The following is a 16516-nucleotide window of genomic DNA, read 5'->3' as shown; positions in this document are numbered from 1 at the left end:
TTTTGTCCCTGCCTCTCCTGCTTCTCAGCTCCTTGAAGGCAGGTCTCTACCTCAGGTTCCGCGCAGGCATGAAAGACCTGGAGGTGATGACCCAGAACCTGATCAGCTCAGCCTTTGAGACGGTGCGGGACGTGGAGCACGGTGTGGAGATCCAGGACATCTTCCACCACCTGTCGGAGAGGGAGGTAGGTGGGCGGCACCCCCAGCTGGTGCCAGGGGCCTGGCAAGCCCCTTCAGTGCCTGGGAGGGATTATGCTGACCTGGGGAGTGGGGTCTTACCTTCCCCGGCTCCACACTTTGGAAGCAGCTGCTACTGCTAGGATGCAGTCTCCTTTGCAACCCAAAGAGGGGCCACTGTCCTCCCAGCCTGGTCCAGAGGCAATTTCTGGATGTTCAGGGGTAGGGGGTTACTTCAAGATCAAGGGATCTTCATTAGACTCAAGTTTCCCTCATTAGACTCCAGGCCTCCCCCCTGCTCTCCAAATGGGCCAGCTCTTTGTTTTCCCTCATTTCTTGCCTGCAGAAAAATGCCAGAGTAATGCTTCTGTTGCAGAGAGCTCAGCCAACCCCCAGTGGGGCAGGGTGGCTGGGACGTGGTGCTCTTAAAAGAAAATTTCATGGCACCCCAGGGTGCGGCACGCTGGCTGAGAAGCATCCGTCTAAGAGGAACAGCTTCAAGGGCTGGGTAGCTATGAGTCAGGGGCAGCAAACAAAGAGGATGGAGTATTTCTCCCCATGCCTGCCTCGCTAGATACAGTGGAAGCATCAGAGATTGGCTGCAGTGGAAGACCCTTGAGGGGAGATGGAGAATCCTCTTGTGGGTGATGGATGTGTCCAGCTCACACACTCAGGACCACCAATGGGGAGAGATCATCTCCCAGACCAGGGCCCAAGGATGTGGGGGCTGGGTTTACCCAGCACTGGGCACAGATCTCCTGCTGGGATCTGATGTCAGGGGCTTGGGGCAAGAGTGGCACCTCAGTCTCTGCTTCCCTTCTCATTGCATATGACGCTCCAGACCCTTAAGGACTGAAATGCTTTAGTCACTGGGTTCAGTCTGGGGGAATCTGAGTTCAATTCCCTATGCAAGAGGCTGGATTTTAGCGCCTTCTGGGCTTCTACTGAAGCAGGCTATGCCTGGGGACAGTGCCTGGATACTGGGGTTTGCTGATTTTCATAGAAGCTTAAAAGGTGAGGGTTGGAAGGGACCTCAGGAGGTCACAGTTAGTCCAGCCTGTTGCTCCAAGCAGGACCGGCCCCAACTACATCATCCCAGCCAAAGGTTTGTCTATCTGTGTCTTCAAAACCTCCACAGATGGAGACTCCACCACCTCTCTGGGCAGCCTGTTCCAGTACTTTACTACCCTCTTTGGGAGAAAGTTTTTCCTAATATCCGACCTCAATTTCCCTTGCTGCAGCCTGAGCCCATTGCTCCTTGTTCTGTCATCTGAGAATAGTTCAACTCCATCTTCTTTGGAGCTACCCTCCAGGGAGTTGACAGCTGCTATCAAATCCCCCCTCAATCTTCTCTTCTCCATACTCAACAAGCCCAGTTCCTTTAGTCTCTCCTCATCCATCCTGTGCCCTAGCCCCCGAGCCATTTTGGTTGCCCTCTGCTGCACTCTCTCCAACTTGTCCACATCCTTTCTGTAGTGGGGGGCTCAGAACCGGGCACAGGACTCCAGATGTGGCCTCACCAGTGCAGAATAGAGGAGAAGAATCACTGCCCTCCATCTTCTGGCAACGCTTCTACCAATGCAGCTATTAGCTGTTCCAAGCTGGCCCTTCTGGGGTCACATCTAGCTAGTCCAACCCCCTGCTCCAGGCAGGATCAGCCCTCTCTCCACTCATCTGGTCTTTCCCCTCCCACAGACCATCAAACGCACCTTTGACAAGAAAGCCGTGGACATCTACATGCTCTTCAACTGGGAGCTGAACCTGGTCAACAAGGAATTGAGCAAGAAGCTGCCCTTCCTGCTGCCCTACATGGGCCACTACTCGGGCCTGGCGCATTGGATCCGGGCACTTCGCCGCCGCATCGACCGACCTATGATCGTAGGTATCGCGCTCCATGTGGCAGCAGGGAATGGGGTGGGTTCCTCCTCCCCCATTGTGTGGGTTTGACTGCGCAGGTGGATGTTGGAGAGACCCCTGATCAGACCCAAGGGTCTATCCAGCCCCTTCTCCCCATTGCCTCAGATTTGAATTACACCAAAAGAAGTCCAGCTGGAAGAGACCCCCAGAGGTCACCCAGTCCATTCCCTTCCCTGAGTCAGGGCTATCCCTATCCAAACCATCCTGTACAATCCATAATGTAAACTCTGCATAAGGTGACCTTCAAACCTGATACAGCACTAGGCATCACACCCGAACCTGCCATCGGGAAAGCAGGGGGGAGCACCCTGCTCCTGTAAAAAGTTGTTAATATATATATATATACTCAAGAGATCCCAGGCAGAGGCTGTGCCTCCTCTACAGAGGAAGGCAAACCTCCCCCCCTCCACTCCATACCAGTCTGATCATGGGGGAAAATTCCCTCCTGGCCCCAAATCTGGCATTGGTCTGATCCTGAGTGGTGGGGCAAGACCTTCCAGCCAGGACCCTCTGGCTTTGGTCCCAGCAGGAGCATTTCTGAGCTACTCAATATATTCCAGGGAGGCTTGAAAACACCCTGACACATGTAGTGGATTTGGGGGAGGGAGAAGCAAATAGCAAAGCCTAGAAGCCTGGGAAACACCTGGAAAATACCCACAGTAGACATGCTACACCTAGATCATCCCTGACTGGTAGCTGTCCAGCCTCTCCTTGAACTGAGGGTCTGTGTGGCCTCTTCTCCCCGTCTGTCATCCCTCTGCTGCTGACAGCCATGCCCGACAGAGCCCCCCACCCCAAATTTGGCTACAAGCTCCACCCCAAATCCTGTAGCCCACTACAAGCCCTGCAGGCTGATGGGATCAGTTCCTCCAGCTGATCCCTGCCCCCGGCATTGCCGGATCCCAGGCAAATCTCTGCAGCACCAGCAGCAAGCTTTTGCTTGCGTGTGGCTGGGTGCTCCAGCACGGCATGTTCTGTGGGCGGCTCCTGCCTGACCCCCACTCCTCCCACCCGCACTCCGCGCAGGCTTTGCCAACACCCAGCCCTCAAAATCTGCGCCTGGGCACTCGTCACCACAGATGTTGTTTTTCTCCCTCCGGCTCCCTCCTCTGTTTGTGCCTGTTCCCAAAGCTCTTTGCTTCAATAACATCCTCTGTCAGCGAGCTCCTCTGACAGGTTTAATTACACATCGCATAGAAAACAAAATGGGCTTTCCAGCGTCAGTCACCGAGTCCCATGTGTGCCTGCTACCTTGGGTTGCCCGCATCAGGGTTGTGGCTTAGAGGGAAGAGGTTCAGGACCCGACCTGGGGGCCCCTGTCCTGCTGGGAGCTGACCTCGGGAGCTCTTTGCACCTGCCCATACGACCTGGGAAAGTCCTGATGCCTCTCCTGCTTCAACATTTATTATGTAGCCAACAGCAGGGGGAGGTCAGGTAGCATCAGCTCCTTGGCAAGCTGTGCAAACACCTCCATGCTAGGATTTTGCCCCCCCACAAAGCTAGATGCCAGCCAAGATCTGTTGGAATGCTGTTCTGGGGCATGCTGGGAGCTTGGCAGTGGTGCCTCACCTGGTGCTGAAATGTGCCCGTTTCTGGGGTGGAACAGCCCAGCTCACTACAGCAGCAGGTGGTAGGTGCTGCTCACCAGAGCCCGTGGTGTAGGGAGGTCATTTGAGGAGGGGCCACCCATCTGCTGTCTACGTGGTTGGCCTCTGCAGGTTTCCCCCGCGGGCTGGGAGCTCCATGCTTGGCTTGGAGCAGGGAGGGGGAGGGAAGAGCCAGGAGCCACCCTTGAGCCATTTGCTTTATTCTGCGTGTGGTTGGCCTGTGTAACACGTGGCTCTGTTTCTTAAATGCCGAGGTGCCAAGGAGAAATGCATCATTACATTTCACCTGGAGCTGTTGGCTGGATGTAGGGGCCCTGGCTTGGGCACGGGGGCACATCTGGGCCAAGCAGTTTGGGGCTGAACTAGCAAGGGGTCGTGAGGGCAGATGGAGGTGCAGATGCTTGGGGTCAGAGCTGGCCAATGTCCGAGTGGCCGGTGCCCATGGCTGCCCCCAGGCCATGGGTTCCCTGGGCCCTACAGCCCACCCCACCTTGCTTCCAGGGACAGGGCCGGGGATTGGAAGCTGGAGGGGGAGTCTGGAGATCCCACCAGAACTCCAGAGGCCACAGGTTTACCCTTTGCAGGCCGCATGTGCTGCCATTAAGACAGCCTTGCTCTGAGGAATAGAATTAGCCTCCTTTTTGCACCTGCCAGTGCCCCATCTCTGTGTCGGGCAAGGCATCAGCGCTGGCTGCCCTTGTCTCTCTGCCTTGCAGTGCCTTGCCAAGGCCCACTTCATGCCTCACATTGGCAGAGGCGAGGAGAGTTTCCAGTACTACCAGCAGCTGACCCAAGCCATGGACGAGATCGAGAGACGGGCATTCCATGAATGGACGCAGACCCTGGACAAAGACAGCCTGAAACGCCTGGACACCCCGCTGCTGGCCCTCAGTGCTGAGAAGCATGGCATGCTGGATGTGAATTTTGACAAGTAAGTGGCAAGGGTGGGGACAGAGGGCCCAATCCGACCCAGCCAGGGTGGCCAACTGTCTGTCCTGAATTTATGGACAGACCGTAAAAATCAAGCTACAAATGCTTATCTGTGAAGTCAGCAGATTGAGGAAAGTAATTCTTCCCCGCTGCTCTGGACTGGGGAGGCCACATCTGGAATCCTGTGTCCAGTTTTGGGTCCCACACTACAGAAAGGATGTGGACAAGTTGGAGAGAGGCCAGCGGAGGGCAACAAAAATTGTAGGGGGCTGTGTCACATGACAGATGAGGAGAGGCTGAGGGAACTAGGCTTATTTAGTCTGCAGAAGAGAAGACTGGGGGGCGGATTTAATAGTATCCTTTAACTACCTGAAGGGTGATTCCAAAGAGGATGGAGCTGGACTGTTCTTAGTGGGGGCAGAACAAGGAGCAATGGGCTCTGGCTGCAGCAAGGGAAGTTGAGGTTAGATATTAAGAAAAAGCTTTCTCACTAGGAGGGTGGCAAAGAACTGGAACAGGTTACCCAGAGAGGTGGTGGAGTCTCCATCTGTGGAGGTTGTTAAGGCCTGGCTCGACAAAGCCCTGCCTGGGATGATCTAGTTGGAGCTGGTCCTGCTTTGAACAGGGGGTTGGACAAGATGTGACCTCCTGAGGTCCCTTCCCACCCTCGTTTTTTATGATTCTAAGTCTGTAAAAAAAATTAGCCATCTGTAAAAAAACAAAAACAAAACAAAAAAACAAAACAAAACCCTAAGCTATCAGGAGCTTGATTGAAGCGCCATCCTGGGAATGAAATTGGAAGCAGGCATTGAAGGAGGGCCCAAGCAGAGCAGCACCTCCTGGGGAGGGTAGCACCCTGCAGGGAGTGATCTCTCAGGGCTTTGTAGCCCATTAACTCCCTCCACACAAGCCACGTGCTCCTGCTGCTGCCTCTGGTTGCCTGCCTGTAACCCAGCTGGGGTTCCTTCTTTGGGGGATCCGTGCCAAGATGGGGGGCAGGGCTGGTGGGGATGAAGCTTGTGGGGGGCAGCACAGGTCTGTTATGGAATCCACCTTTTCTCTGCAGAGACCTGCTGAAGCTCTTTGTGGAGATCCACTACTGGGACCGGCTGCTCTTCGAGATCCCTCACTACGTGGCAGAGGTCTACGAGAGGAGGGAGGATCTCCGGGTCCTCCGTGAGAACCTGCTTCTGGTGGCCCGGGATTATAATAGGTTTGCTGGCCTGGCCTTTCTTGGCTGCCTCTCTCCAGCCTCCTTCCCAGAGCTCAGGCAGTGGGCACGCAGTGGGGATTGGGCTATGGAGCCTGGCACCTTTGAAGTCCCAGAGGCAGCGGCATTTCACTGTCCATTTTAATGCACTAGGCCTTGAATGCACCATGCGATCTGAGAATCTGGAGGCATCGTGATTTGGGGGAGATTAGGAAAACTTTATCTTCACTCCAGTGACATCCGGTCATGCAGGATGTAGCTGTTAGGGAGCCACACCCAACACACCACATCACCCTGGCAGCCTCCCCCTCTGGGCTTGGGACTCAGTTGATTCTGGTGCTGAGCCAAAAACTGGAAGACCCTGGTGGAAATGTGTTTTCTCCCTTTCCCCAACATCCCTGGGTATTGGGGCAACTGGGACACGGACAGCTGGGCTTGACGCTAGAGCAGGGGCATCATAGGCTGGATCAGGCAGGGTGGGGGATGCAGATCCTGGTAGGCCAAGAAACTTAGGGGCGGGGCCTGGCACAGAATCCAGGGGGTGGGTTTGCTACCCCTGCCCTAGAGACTTGGGAGCAGGAAAGGGCAGGAACTACTGGCATGAACCAGGAGTTAGGAGCTAGAAGCTGCGATCCAGCCTGGAGCCCCAAGCCAGGAGGCAGCAGCATGGGGGATTTGTAGTTCACTGATTCTGGCTACCTGGGCTCTGAGCTCAGTGGCCACAGGTCCCCCCATCCCCGCTACTACAGAGACCCCTCAGCAGGGAGAGGTGCGTGGGCTGGGGGCCGTGCTCCTTCCAGGTGTCTGTACTGATTCAGGCCTCCCGGCTTTGGATCTGCAACCAGCCTCAGCTCGTGAGCTGTCTCATGACTAACCTTCCTGAGCTGGGGTGGGGGGATAAGTGTGACATGGGGGCGTTTCTTTATTGAGAACACGGTGGTGGCTTCACAGGTGTATTTTTAACGCCAGTCAAAGGTGCGTCATGCTGGCTCCCCTCTGCTTGCATGCCAGGTCAGGCTCAGCTGCATCCAGACGGTACCTCCAAAGACCCCCATCCCCCTCAGGGTCTGTTAAATGGCAAGGTAGCAAGTTCTCTGCTGGGCTCCCAGTCAGATCCAGACCAATCCCAGGTCATGGGGCAGCAATGGCCACCATGGTGGTAGAGGGCAAGTGGCTCCCAGATTCCACAGCAGGTCCTGCCCGCTTCTAGCCATGCCTCTAAACCCCTTGGCCCACCAATAGCCCAGAAGGCTGGATCCAGCCCATAGTCCATCTATTTGATGCCCCTGTTGTACAGCCAGGGTGCTGTGAGATCCTTCTAAGGGTTCTGCGTCATAGTAACACCACCATGTAATTCATAAGAGAGACCCCATGGGAATCCAGACTGTCCCAGCTGTCCTGCTCCTCTGGGGGCTTGCGGAGTTCTTGGCCCTGGAAGAATTTTTCTGTAGGCAAGAAACCTCCCAGAGCTCTGCTCGGAAGGGCAAGGGAAAGGAAGCCAGCTCCAAATTGCTGTGTTCTCCACCAACCAATGGTCTGGTCAATGAAGATCTTGGGCAGAGCCGGAAGGTGGTTGACCAGAAGGTCCTGGGACCTCATGGGGCTATGTGTAAGGGGCGCTTGACACGTGAGGCATGGGGGGAAAAGCATAGCCAGGACCTCACAAGGAAGGTCTACAGGCCTCAGGTCTGGAGCAGATCTCAGCAGGGCCAGTTTGGAAGCTGGTGGAGCTCCATCCAGCTGGGCATAGATCTGTGGAGATAACTGCACCGGCCCTTGTCCAGGCTGAATGTGTCCCCTGGCCTCAGAGGTTTCTCTCATCCCCAGTGCAGAGGCCTGGGATGTGGGCACCTATGTTCTCTCCAGCTCTGGTATGGTGGGATAGAGCAAGGGAGGGGTGGGAACCTGGATGCCTGGGTTCTGTCTCCTCTCTAGGAGCGGGGTGGGTTCTGGTATGTTAGAGCTGAGGGAGCTGGTTGCTCGGACACCTGGGTTTTCTCCAACTCTGGGAGCAGAGTGGGGCCTGGTGGGTTAGAGCAGTGGATCTGGGACCCGGAGATCTGGGTTCTTGTCTGAAGCAGGGTGGGCGGGAGGTGGGGAGGCAGGCAGGAGAGGTGCCCAGCTAAGTTGTGCCATCTCCTCAGAATCATCGACATGCTGTCGCCCGAGGAGAGAGCCTTGTTCAAGGAGCGCATCCGCTACCTGGACCGGAAGATTCAGCCTGGCTTGAAGAAGCTCCACTGGTCCCTGAAAGGTGCCAGCATCTGCTTCATCAGTGAGTGCCGTCTGCACGCCAGCAAGGTGAGGGCCCTGCGACCTCATGCCAGTGGGCAGGGACCTTGACATGGCAGAGTCATGCCAGCCCCGGGCCTCCCTGACTCCCTTCCCACTCCCCTCCGGCAGGTGCAGGCCATCGTGACTGAGTTCAAGGTGGCCACGCTGGCCATCGCCTGTGGGGCCCAGCAGCTCAGTGAGGCCCTGCTGGTGCGCCTCACGGGCAAACGGGTCTACGATGACCTGGAGTTTGAGGACGACCAGCGCCAGCACCGGGCCTGGGCGCAGCAGAGGCTGCTGGACCTGTACAATGAGGTTGCTGCCATCCTGAGGCAGACCTATGAAGTCTTCAAGCAGGACAGCCCTGAGGTGAGGGAACGGGAGGGGGGTAGGGGAGTATTCCCTGGGAGAGGAGGGGAGGGGAGCCTGGTGGGTAAGAGAGCATGTTGGGAGCCTGGATGCCTGGGTTCCCTGGAGGGGAGAGAAGCCTGGTGGGTTATAGGAGGAGGTGTTGGAAACATGGATGCTGGGCCACCAGCACCCAAGCCCAGGATGGGAGGGGGCAGGGCCAAGCCCCTGTGTCCATTCCCAGTATGCAGGAAGTCAGTGTCAGGCCCCAATCCCAGCATGTGGGAGGCAATGCCAGGGTCCCCAGGAGCCAATCCTGGCATGTGGGGTTGGGGGGCAGGGAGGGCAGCTCTGGGCTCCTGGCAACCAATCCCAGGGTGGGAGGGGCCAGTGCCAAGGCCCCCTGGGACCTAATCCCAGCACATGTGGGGGCAGGAGGGGGTGATGCTGGGCTCCAGAGCTTGATCCATCCTCCAGACTTGGTTTACACTATATGGGGCTAAAAGGCTGAGCACCACCAGCTTCAATTGTTTCTTCTGGCTCCGAAATGCAGGGCAGCCCATCCTGACAATGCATGACTCCACCCATCACCCCCTTGACTTTTTCCTTCCCACTGACCTGGCCCATCTTCTCCAGAGCTTGGGTTACAGGAGATCCAGGCAGCTCCAACCAACCATTGAGGTGGATGAGACCCATGCGCCTGTCTTCACTGCCCCCTTCCCACCCTCAGGTGCAGCAGCACTGGATGGCCTACATGGTCAAGATGGACAGGATGATGGAGGAAGCTTTCCGCCTCAACGTCAAGTGGTCCCTGGTGGAGCTGTCCAAGGCCATCAACGGGGATGGCAAGACCACGCCTAGTCCCCTGTTCAGGGTCAAGGTGATCCTTCAAGACAACTACCCAGCTTCCTCACAGGTGAGCCCCGTGATGCCTTCTACCCCCATGACTTTGGATGAGAGGTGAAGAAGGAGGAGACCAAAGTGCTCGCTGCCCCCAAAACCGTGCTGTGATCCCACCAGGGAACCCCAGTCCTGCTCATATGATCTGTTCTTGGTCCCTTCACGAGGCATTCGACTTTCTGTCCAGGTCCCTGGTGCCTCTTGTTCTTCTATCCTTGACAGGATTGGTGGTTCCCTGAAGGTCCATGGTGCTGCCCATAGCACTGGCTCCTTTTGGGTCTTCTCCACCTACTCTGAGCCATGGATGAGCTCAACTCGCCCACAAATGGTTTCATGTCCACCTTAGGCATGGCTATGGGTTAAGGGGACATGACAAGGTCACGGCTATACCCCAGCAGGTCCCTTGAGGTTGTAGACTACTGGAAGGCCTCATCCCATTGCTGGGTCCCCATCCACATCCCTCACGCAGCTCCATGCAGGCACCAGCAGGTGTCCCCCTTACCAGCCGCCGGGCAGTGGGGCCAGGCCTGGATTCAGTGTCTGTAGGAGTCTATGAGAGGAAAGCTGCTGAGTGGGTGGGTGGGGAGGAACAGAAGTGGACAAACCTGGTGGAGATGGGATGGGATCTTCAGATGAAGGTCATGGGTTGGACCTCTGAAAACTTGAATCGGCTTGAGCTTGTGGGGTGGTCTCGGGCTCTTTGTGTGTGGTACCAGTCCTCGTTTGCCATTCCCAGGTGGAGTTCTCACCCACACTGACCCAGCTCGCCAACATGGTCAATGACATCGGCAGCCACCTCATCGCCTGCATCTCCATCTTCCGCCACTTGCCTGAGGTCCTCACCAAGCGAAGGTTTCTCCGTGACCCCATCTCCGTCCTTGTGGGTAAGGCTGTCCCTCATCTCCGTCCTCCCAGCAGCACCTCTCCCCTATGGTGTCCTCAACTCCATCCTTCTGCCCTTTCAGTTACAAATAAGATAGAGCCTGGTTGTTGGGAGATCTTTTCCATCAAGTCCCCTTGAGTGTCTTTCCAAGGCATGGAGGTGTCTCCAGAGCCAGGTCCTTTATTGACCTGGGCTCTCCAACCTCCAGGCTGCAGATGCCTCGCTGAGATAACCCAGTGGGCATCTCTTCTCCTAGCCACGGCTGGTCGATCCTCCTATCACGCAGCTGTAATTTCCTCCTGCACAATTTCCTAGCTATCAACACTTCATAGTTTCATAGTTTCATAGTTTAGGGTCGGAAGGGACCTAATAGATCTTCTAGCCCGACCCCCCGCCAGGGCGGGAGAACAACAAAAGAACCCTAAACAAAAAACGGGACTCAAATGAGTCCAGCCAGGTAGGTATCCAGCCTCTTCTTAAAGATCCCCAGGGTAGGGGCCAGCACCACCTCCCTTGGAAGTTGGTTCCAGCTCCTAGCCGCCCTAACTGTGAAGTAGTTTTTTCGGATGTCCAATCTGTACCTCCTCTCCATCAACTTGTGCCCATTACTCCTTGTTATGCCAGCGGGGGCTAGGGGAAACAGCGTCTCCCCCAAACCCTTCTGGTTCCCCCTAGTGAGTTTATAGACGGTCACCAGGTCCCCCCTCAGCCTTCTCTTGTGGAGGCTGAATAGGTTCAGGTCCCGCAGTCTCTCACTGTAGGGTCTGCCCTGTTGTCCCCGGATCATGCGGGTGGCCCTCCTCTGGACCCTCTCCATGTTGTCCACATCCCTCCTGAAATGGGGCGCACAGAACTGGACACAATACTCCAGCTGCGGCCTGACCAGCGTCGCATAGAGGGGGAGGATCACCTCCCTGGCTCTACTCGAGATGCACCTGTGGATGCACGACAAGGTCCGGTTAGCCCTGCCAACCATGACCTCGCATTGTCGGCCCATGTTCATCTTGGAGTCAATAATGACACCAAGATCCCTTTCCGCCTCCGTGCTCTCAAGTAGGGAGTTCCCCATCGTATAAGTGTGCTGCTGGTTCCTACTACCCAAGTGCAGCACCCTGCACTTGTCCGTATTGAAACGCATCCTGTTCCTGTCTGCCCACCCCTGTAACCTATCCAGATCCTTCTGCAATCTCTCTCTCCCTGCTAGCGTGCTCACCTCCCCCCAAATTTTGGTGTCATCAGCGAATTTAAACAGGTTGCTTTCCACCCCAACATCAAGATCGCTGATGAAGAAATTGAACAGCGCAGGCCCCAGGACCGAGCCCTGGGGGACTCCACTACCCACCTCCCCCCAAGTCGAATATGATCCATCCACCACCACCCTCTGAGTGCGACCCTTCAGCCAATCTGCAATCCATCTGACTGTGTAGGCATCTATGCCACAGTCGCCTAGTTTATTAATTAGGATGGGGTGAGAGACGGTGTCAAAGGCCTTGCTGAAGTCCAGAAAGACTACATCCACCGCGACACCTGCGTCCATGGCCTTTGTGACCTGATCATAAAAGGCAATCAGGTTGGTCTGACATGATCTCCCCCTAATAAATCCATGCTGATTGCCCCTGAGCATCATTTCTGATGCCGGCCCATCACAAATGTGCTCCTTGATGATCTTCTCAAAGAGTTTCCCCAGGATTGAGGTAAGACTGACGGGCCTATAGTTGCCCGGGTCCTCCCTTTTCCCTTTCTTGAAGATGGGGACCACATTAGCTACCTTCCAATCGTCTGGCACCTGGCCCAAGCACCACGATCGCTCGTAGAGCCGTGCCAGGGGCCCTGCAATAACCCCAGCCAGCTCCCTCAGCACCCTGGGGTGGAGAGCATCCGGACCCGCTGACTTGAACGCGTCCAGCCCCTCCAGAAGCTCTCTAACCCGGTCCTCCCCAACCTGAGGTCTGAAGGCGATCCCCTCGCGTCCGGCTTCTATCACAGCAGGGAAGTCCCGGTCCCTGCACAAGAAAACGGAGGTGAAGAATTGGTTAAAGAGGTCCGCTTTATCCTCTGACGCAACCACCAGATTGCCCAGCATATCCTGCAGGGGCCCCACATTACCCGGCGCCTTCTTCATCCTCCCGATATATTTGAAAAAGGACTTTTTGTTATCCTTAATCCTGGACACTAATCCGAGCTCTATATCCGCCTTGGCCTTCCTAACAGCCCGCCTGCAGGCCCGAGCAGAGGAGGTATACTCCTCTTTGGAGATTACACCCCCCTTCCACCGGGCGTATGCCGCCTTTTTGGCAAGCAGGCATTCCCGGACATCCTTGGTGAGCCAGGGGGGCTTTTGGACACTCCTCCCCCCCTTGCTTCTTGTCGGGATGGACACCCCTTGGGCCCCGAGTATCGTTTCCTTAAGGAACGACCACTCCTCTTGGACGCTGAGTTCCTCTGCCCTCAAGGACCCCAGTTCCTCTCCCATTTATTTTACTTCATTTATTTTACTCGGCTGCATTTGGTAGCTGGCAAAGCTGCTTCTCAAAAATCCCCTGGCAAGTCTGGGCAGAAAGTTCCTCAATATAACCTGCATCGAGTGAGGAACAAGTTGTGGCTTGTAGCCTGCTAGTCCTAGATGAACCATTTTCTTTGCCTCAGTTTCCTCTTGATCTAAGATGAGAAGAATCAGAGCCGTTCCCCCAGGGGGGTGGAGGGGCTTGGCAAAGGGAATCTCAGATACTACGACCACATCTTTGAGCTGCTGCGTGTCACTCCTCAGAGCGTGATGAAGACATCAAGAAGATCCAGGCTCTCATCAGCGGGGGCATGCTAGCCAATGCCACCCACCTCCAGGCCTACCTGAAAACCTGGGATGTCTACCGGGAGATCTGGGAGGTCAACAAGGACTCCTTCATCAACCGCTACAGGCACCTCAACCCGCTGGTGTCCTCCTTCGATGCGGACACCGCTCGGTAAGGCCCCCACAACGTGGCTGTCCCTTTGTCCTTCACTCCCAGATCTCACCGGGATTCATTTGTTCATATTTAAATGCCAGGTCCTCAAGGAAACCCTTAATCCTGTGGAGCCCCAGGGCTGACCTGCTAGGGGACCCTCTGCTTTTGGAGAGTCGGGGCACTGTGAGCAGTGTCCTCCACACCATCTGTGGTGGCCAAGAGCAGGGTAGGGATGTAGTGGGCAGCTCATCTGTGAAGCAAAGACCCAGACCATATATGGGTCTTCTTCCACATGTGGCTCTTTTCTGAATCAGAACTTCCTAGACCTCAAATGCTGGAGGCCACAGGGGAGAGAGGAACAGTGGAAGGAAACCCTGGACACATCCAGGTCACTCTCCCTTTCAACCTCTGCTCTCCGCTGCTGTGTGCAAGATGGACCTAGGGTCTGCCCCAGGAAATGGCAATTCTTACGTTCTTATGGGGCCTTCACCTCGGCCCCGTGCCACGTGATCCACTGGGAGCCCATTCTTCCCTCTCATCCCTGGTACTATGCCCTATCCCTCCCCAGAGAAGGCTTCGTTTCGGATCCAGAGTAGAAGCAGCCAGAGCAGATGAATCGCTAAGAAACAAGCCTCCCGTTTCCATGCAAATGTCATGAGTGAGGGTTGGGGGGGGGTCTCTTCAAGGAGAGAAAAAAAAGGGTGAGAGAAATGCAGAAAAAGGGTTTGTAAATAGGATGTTATTCCAGCTTCCCCTCAAGCAGTGTCTGGAGAGCTCTGTGAACTAGAATTCCCTGGCTCCAGAGACTCAGAAAATGGGCTTTGCCTCCAGGGAGGCATTAAGATCAGGTGGCGGGGGGGGAAGGGCTTGCAGCAAAATCCCATTGCTCCCATCACCCCGTCCTTTGTTAGCTGTATCAATGGAGAGCTGGGACTGCCCGGGCTATGGGCTCCGGCTTCTTTTCTGTGCTGGCGCCGGTCTGCAATGCAGTAGAAATGAGTTAGAGTTCACCCTGCCTGGGCTCATTGTAGGCTGCGTCCACTCTGCCATCTTTCTCTCTTCTAGCCTGGCTATGGGGAATGTAGTAGATATGCTGGGTGGTGTAGTAGATACACTGGAGGGTCAGGCTAGGATTCGGAGACACCTAGACAAATTGGAGGATTGGGCCACAAGAAATCTCATGAGGTTCAATAAGGACAAGTGCAAAGTCTTGCACTTGGGATAGAACAATCCCAGGCCCCGGGACAGGCTGGGGACCGACTGGCTCAGCAGCAGCTCTGCAGAAAAGGACCTGGGGGTGACAGTGGACAATAAGCTGGGTAGGAGCCAGCAGTGTGCCCTTGTTACCAAGAAGGCTGAGGGCATCCTGGGCTGCTTGAGTAGGAGCGTTGCCAGCAGATGGAGGGGAAGTGATTCCTCCCCTCTATTCATCACTGGGGAGGCCATATCTAGAGTCCTGTGTCCAGCTGTGGGCCTCCCACTACAGAAAGGATGTTGCAGAGTCCAGCACAGGGCAATGAGAATGGTTCAGGGACTGGGGAACAGGATGGATGAGGTGAGGCTGAAGGAAATGGGCTTATTGAATCTGCAGAAGAGAAAACCAAGGGGGGATTTGATAGCAGCTGTCACCTCCCTGAAGGGTGGCTCCGAAGAACATGGAGCTGGACTGTTCTCAGATGACAAAATAAGGAGCAATGAGCTCAGGCTGCAGCAAGGGACGTTGAGGTTGGATATTAGGAAAAACCTTCTCACTAGGAGGGTGGTGAAGCATTGAAACAGGCTGCCCAGAGAGTTGGTCGAGTCTCCATCCTTGGGGGTTTTTAAGGTCCAGCTCCACAAAGCCTTGGCTGGGACCATCCAGGTGCAGCTGGACCTCATCCTGGGATCCAGGTGCAGCTGGACGTCAGGGGGTTGTATCTAGCCCAACTCCCTGCTCAAAGCAGGGGGTTGGACGAGATGCAACCTCCTGAGGTTCCTTCCCATACTCATTTTGAGATCATCCATCATCATCACCGTCATCTCCATTGTCATCATGCAAAAGAGACTGGATCCATTCTTGGAGGAAAGGGGCATTGGTAGCTACTGAGTATGGAGAGTGAGGGGCTATGGCCTGTGAATCAGACCCTCAGTGCTGGAGGCCTCAAGGGAGAGAGTAACAGGGGCAAAAACCCAGGTCATTGCCCTTTCAGTGTCCACTCTCTGCCTCCATGTGCCCCAAGAGATTGGGCCAGATGGACCGACGCAATCTGACCCAATCAGTGGCAGTTCTCATGTTCTTATCATGATCATCATCATCTTTATCTCCATCCCTGGAAGAGCAGGATGGATGGGCACGTGGCTGGGGTGGTTGAATCAGGATGGATCCTGCCTGGATTAGATGATCTTGACTGCTCCTGCTGGGGCCAAACCCAGAGGATCCCAGCGAGAGGGTTTTGTCCCTCCACTTGGCTGGACTGACACCAGTATTGGGGTCAGGAGGGAATTTTACCCCCCTGGTCAGATTGGTATGGGTTGCAGTGGGGGCTGCCTTCCTCTGTTAGGGGCCTGGGATCTCTCGAGTGTAAATTAACAACCTTTGACAGAAGCAGGAGGATCCACATTGATGGCCAGAGTCCCTCAGCTTCCCCTGGGGCAGGTTCGGGTGCGGTGCGTCGTGTCAGGACAGACAGTGGTTTTACAGGATTTCTAGGATGGTTTAGGCAGGGCTGATCCTGCCTCGGGCAGAGGGCCAGGCTAGACGTGACCCCTGGAGGTCCCACTCCTCTGTGCTTCCCTGCCGGCTGCCGCAGCCTGAAGCATGGTGGGGTTATTTGCAGTCCCAGAACATACAGACTCCCCACCCCTCCCCCTCCTGGGGCTGCATCCAGCTGGAGGGCTTCTCCCCATTTGGTTCTGTGTCAGTTGTGGGGCCCCTGTGCCTAGATTTTGGAGGTAGGGTCCCAGTGCTCCTCACCCCCGCCCCCAAATTTCTGGCCCTTCCAGGAGCCTCCAGGCTGTTCCTCTGATGCCCTGGCCCCATAGGGAGTCACCGCTTGGGGATCAAGTGGGGACTGAAGCCCCCCTCATCCCAGTGTCACAGAGGGGGGTAGGACCAGTCACTCTGTCCCGATGACTCAAGAAGTGAATGAAGCCAGGGAACACAGAGCTTCCTCTCGTGCGTGGATGACCTCTACCTGACTCAAGAAGTCTATGGGCCAACGAGAGGCAAAGCGCTGCTCGACCTGGTACTGGCTCCTGGGGATGACCTAGTTGGTGACCTAATGATCGATGGGAAGCTGGGTGACAGCGACCACGAGCTGATCACCTTCACCATCCGCCGAAAAGCTGG

The 16516-nt window shown here is 55.7% G+C and overlaps 1 protein-coding gene across 1 annotated transcript in view; it reads left to right on the top strand.

Moving 5' to 3' along the window:
• The window catches only part of DNAH2 (dynein axonemal heavy chain 2), a 109339-nt gene that overhangs the window by 30896 nt on the left and 61927 nt on the right, over nt 1–16516 (top strand). Inside the window, 9 exon segments of the mRNA XM_014526887.2 lie at nt 56–185; nt 1873–2055; nt 4418–4632; nt 5698–5844; nt 7986–8142; nt 8245–8484; nt 9194–9379; nt 10100–10247; nt 13014–13206. Of these exon segments, the coding sequence (XP_014382373.2) occupies nt 56–185; nt 1873–2055; nt 4418–4632; nt 5698–5844; nt 7986–8142; nt 8245–8484; nt 9194–9379; nt 10100–10247; nt 13014–13206 (1599 nt within the window).

This window comes from Alligator sinensis, unplaced genomic scaffold (assembly GCF_000455745.1).
Source record: "Alligator sinensis unplaced genomic scaffold, ASM45574v1 scaffold1745_1, whole genome shotgun sequence".
In the NCBI taxonomy this organism is placed as follows: domain Eukaryota; kingdom Metazoa; phylum Chordata; order Crocodylia; family Alligatoridae; genus Alligator; species Alligator sinensis.
Note: the sequence above shows the minus strand (reverse complement) of the source record. Positions and strands in the feature narration are given on the sequence as shown.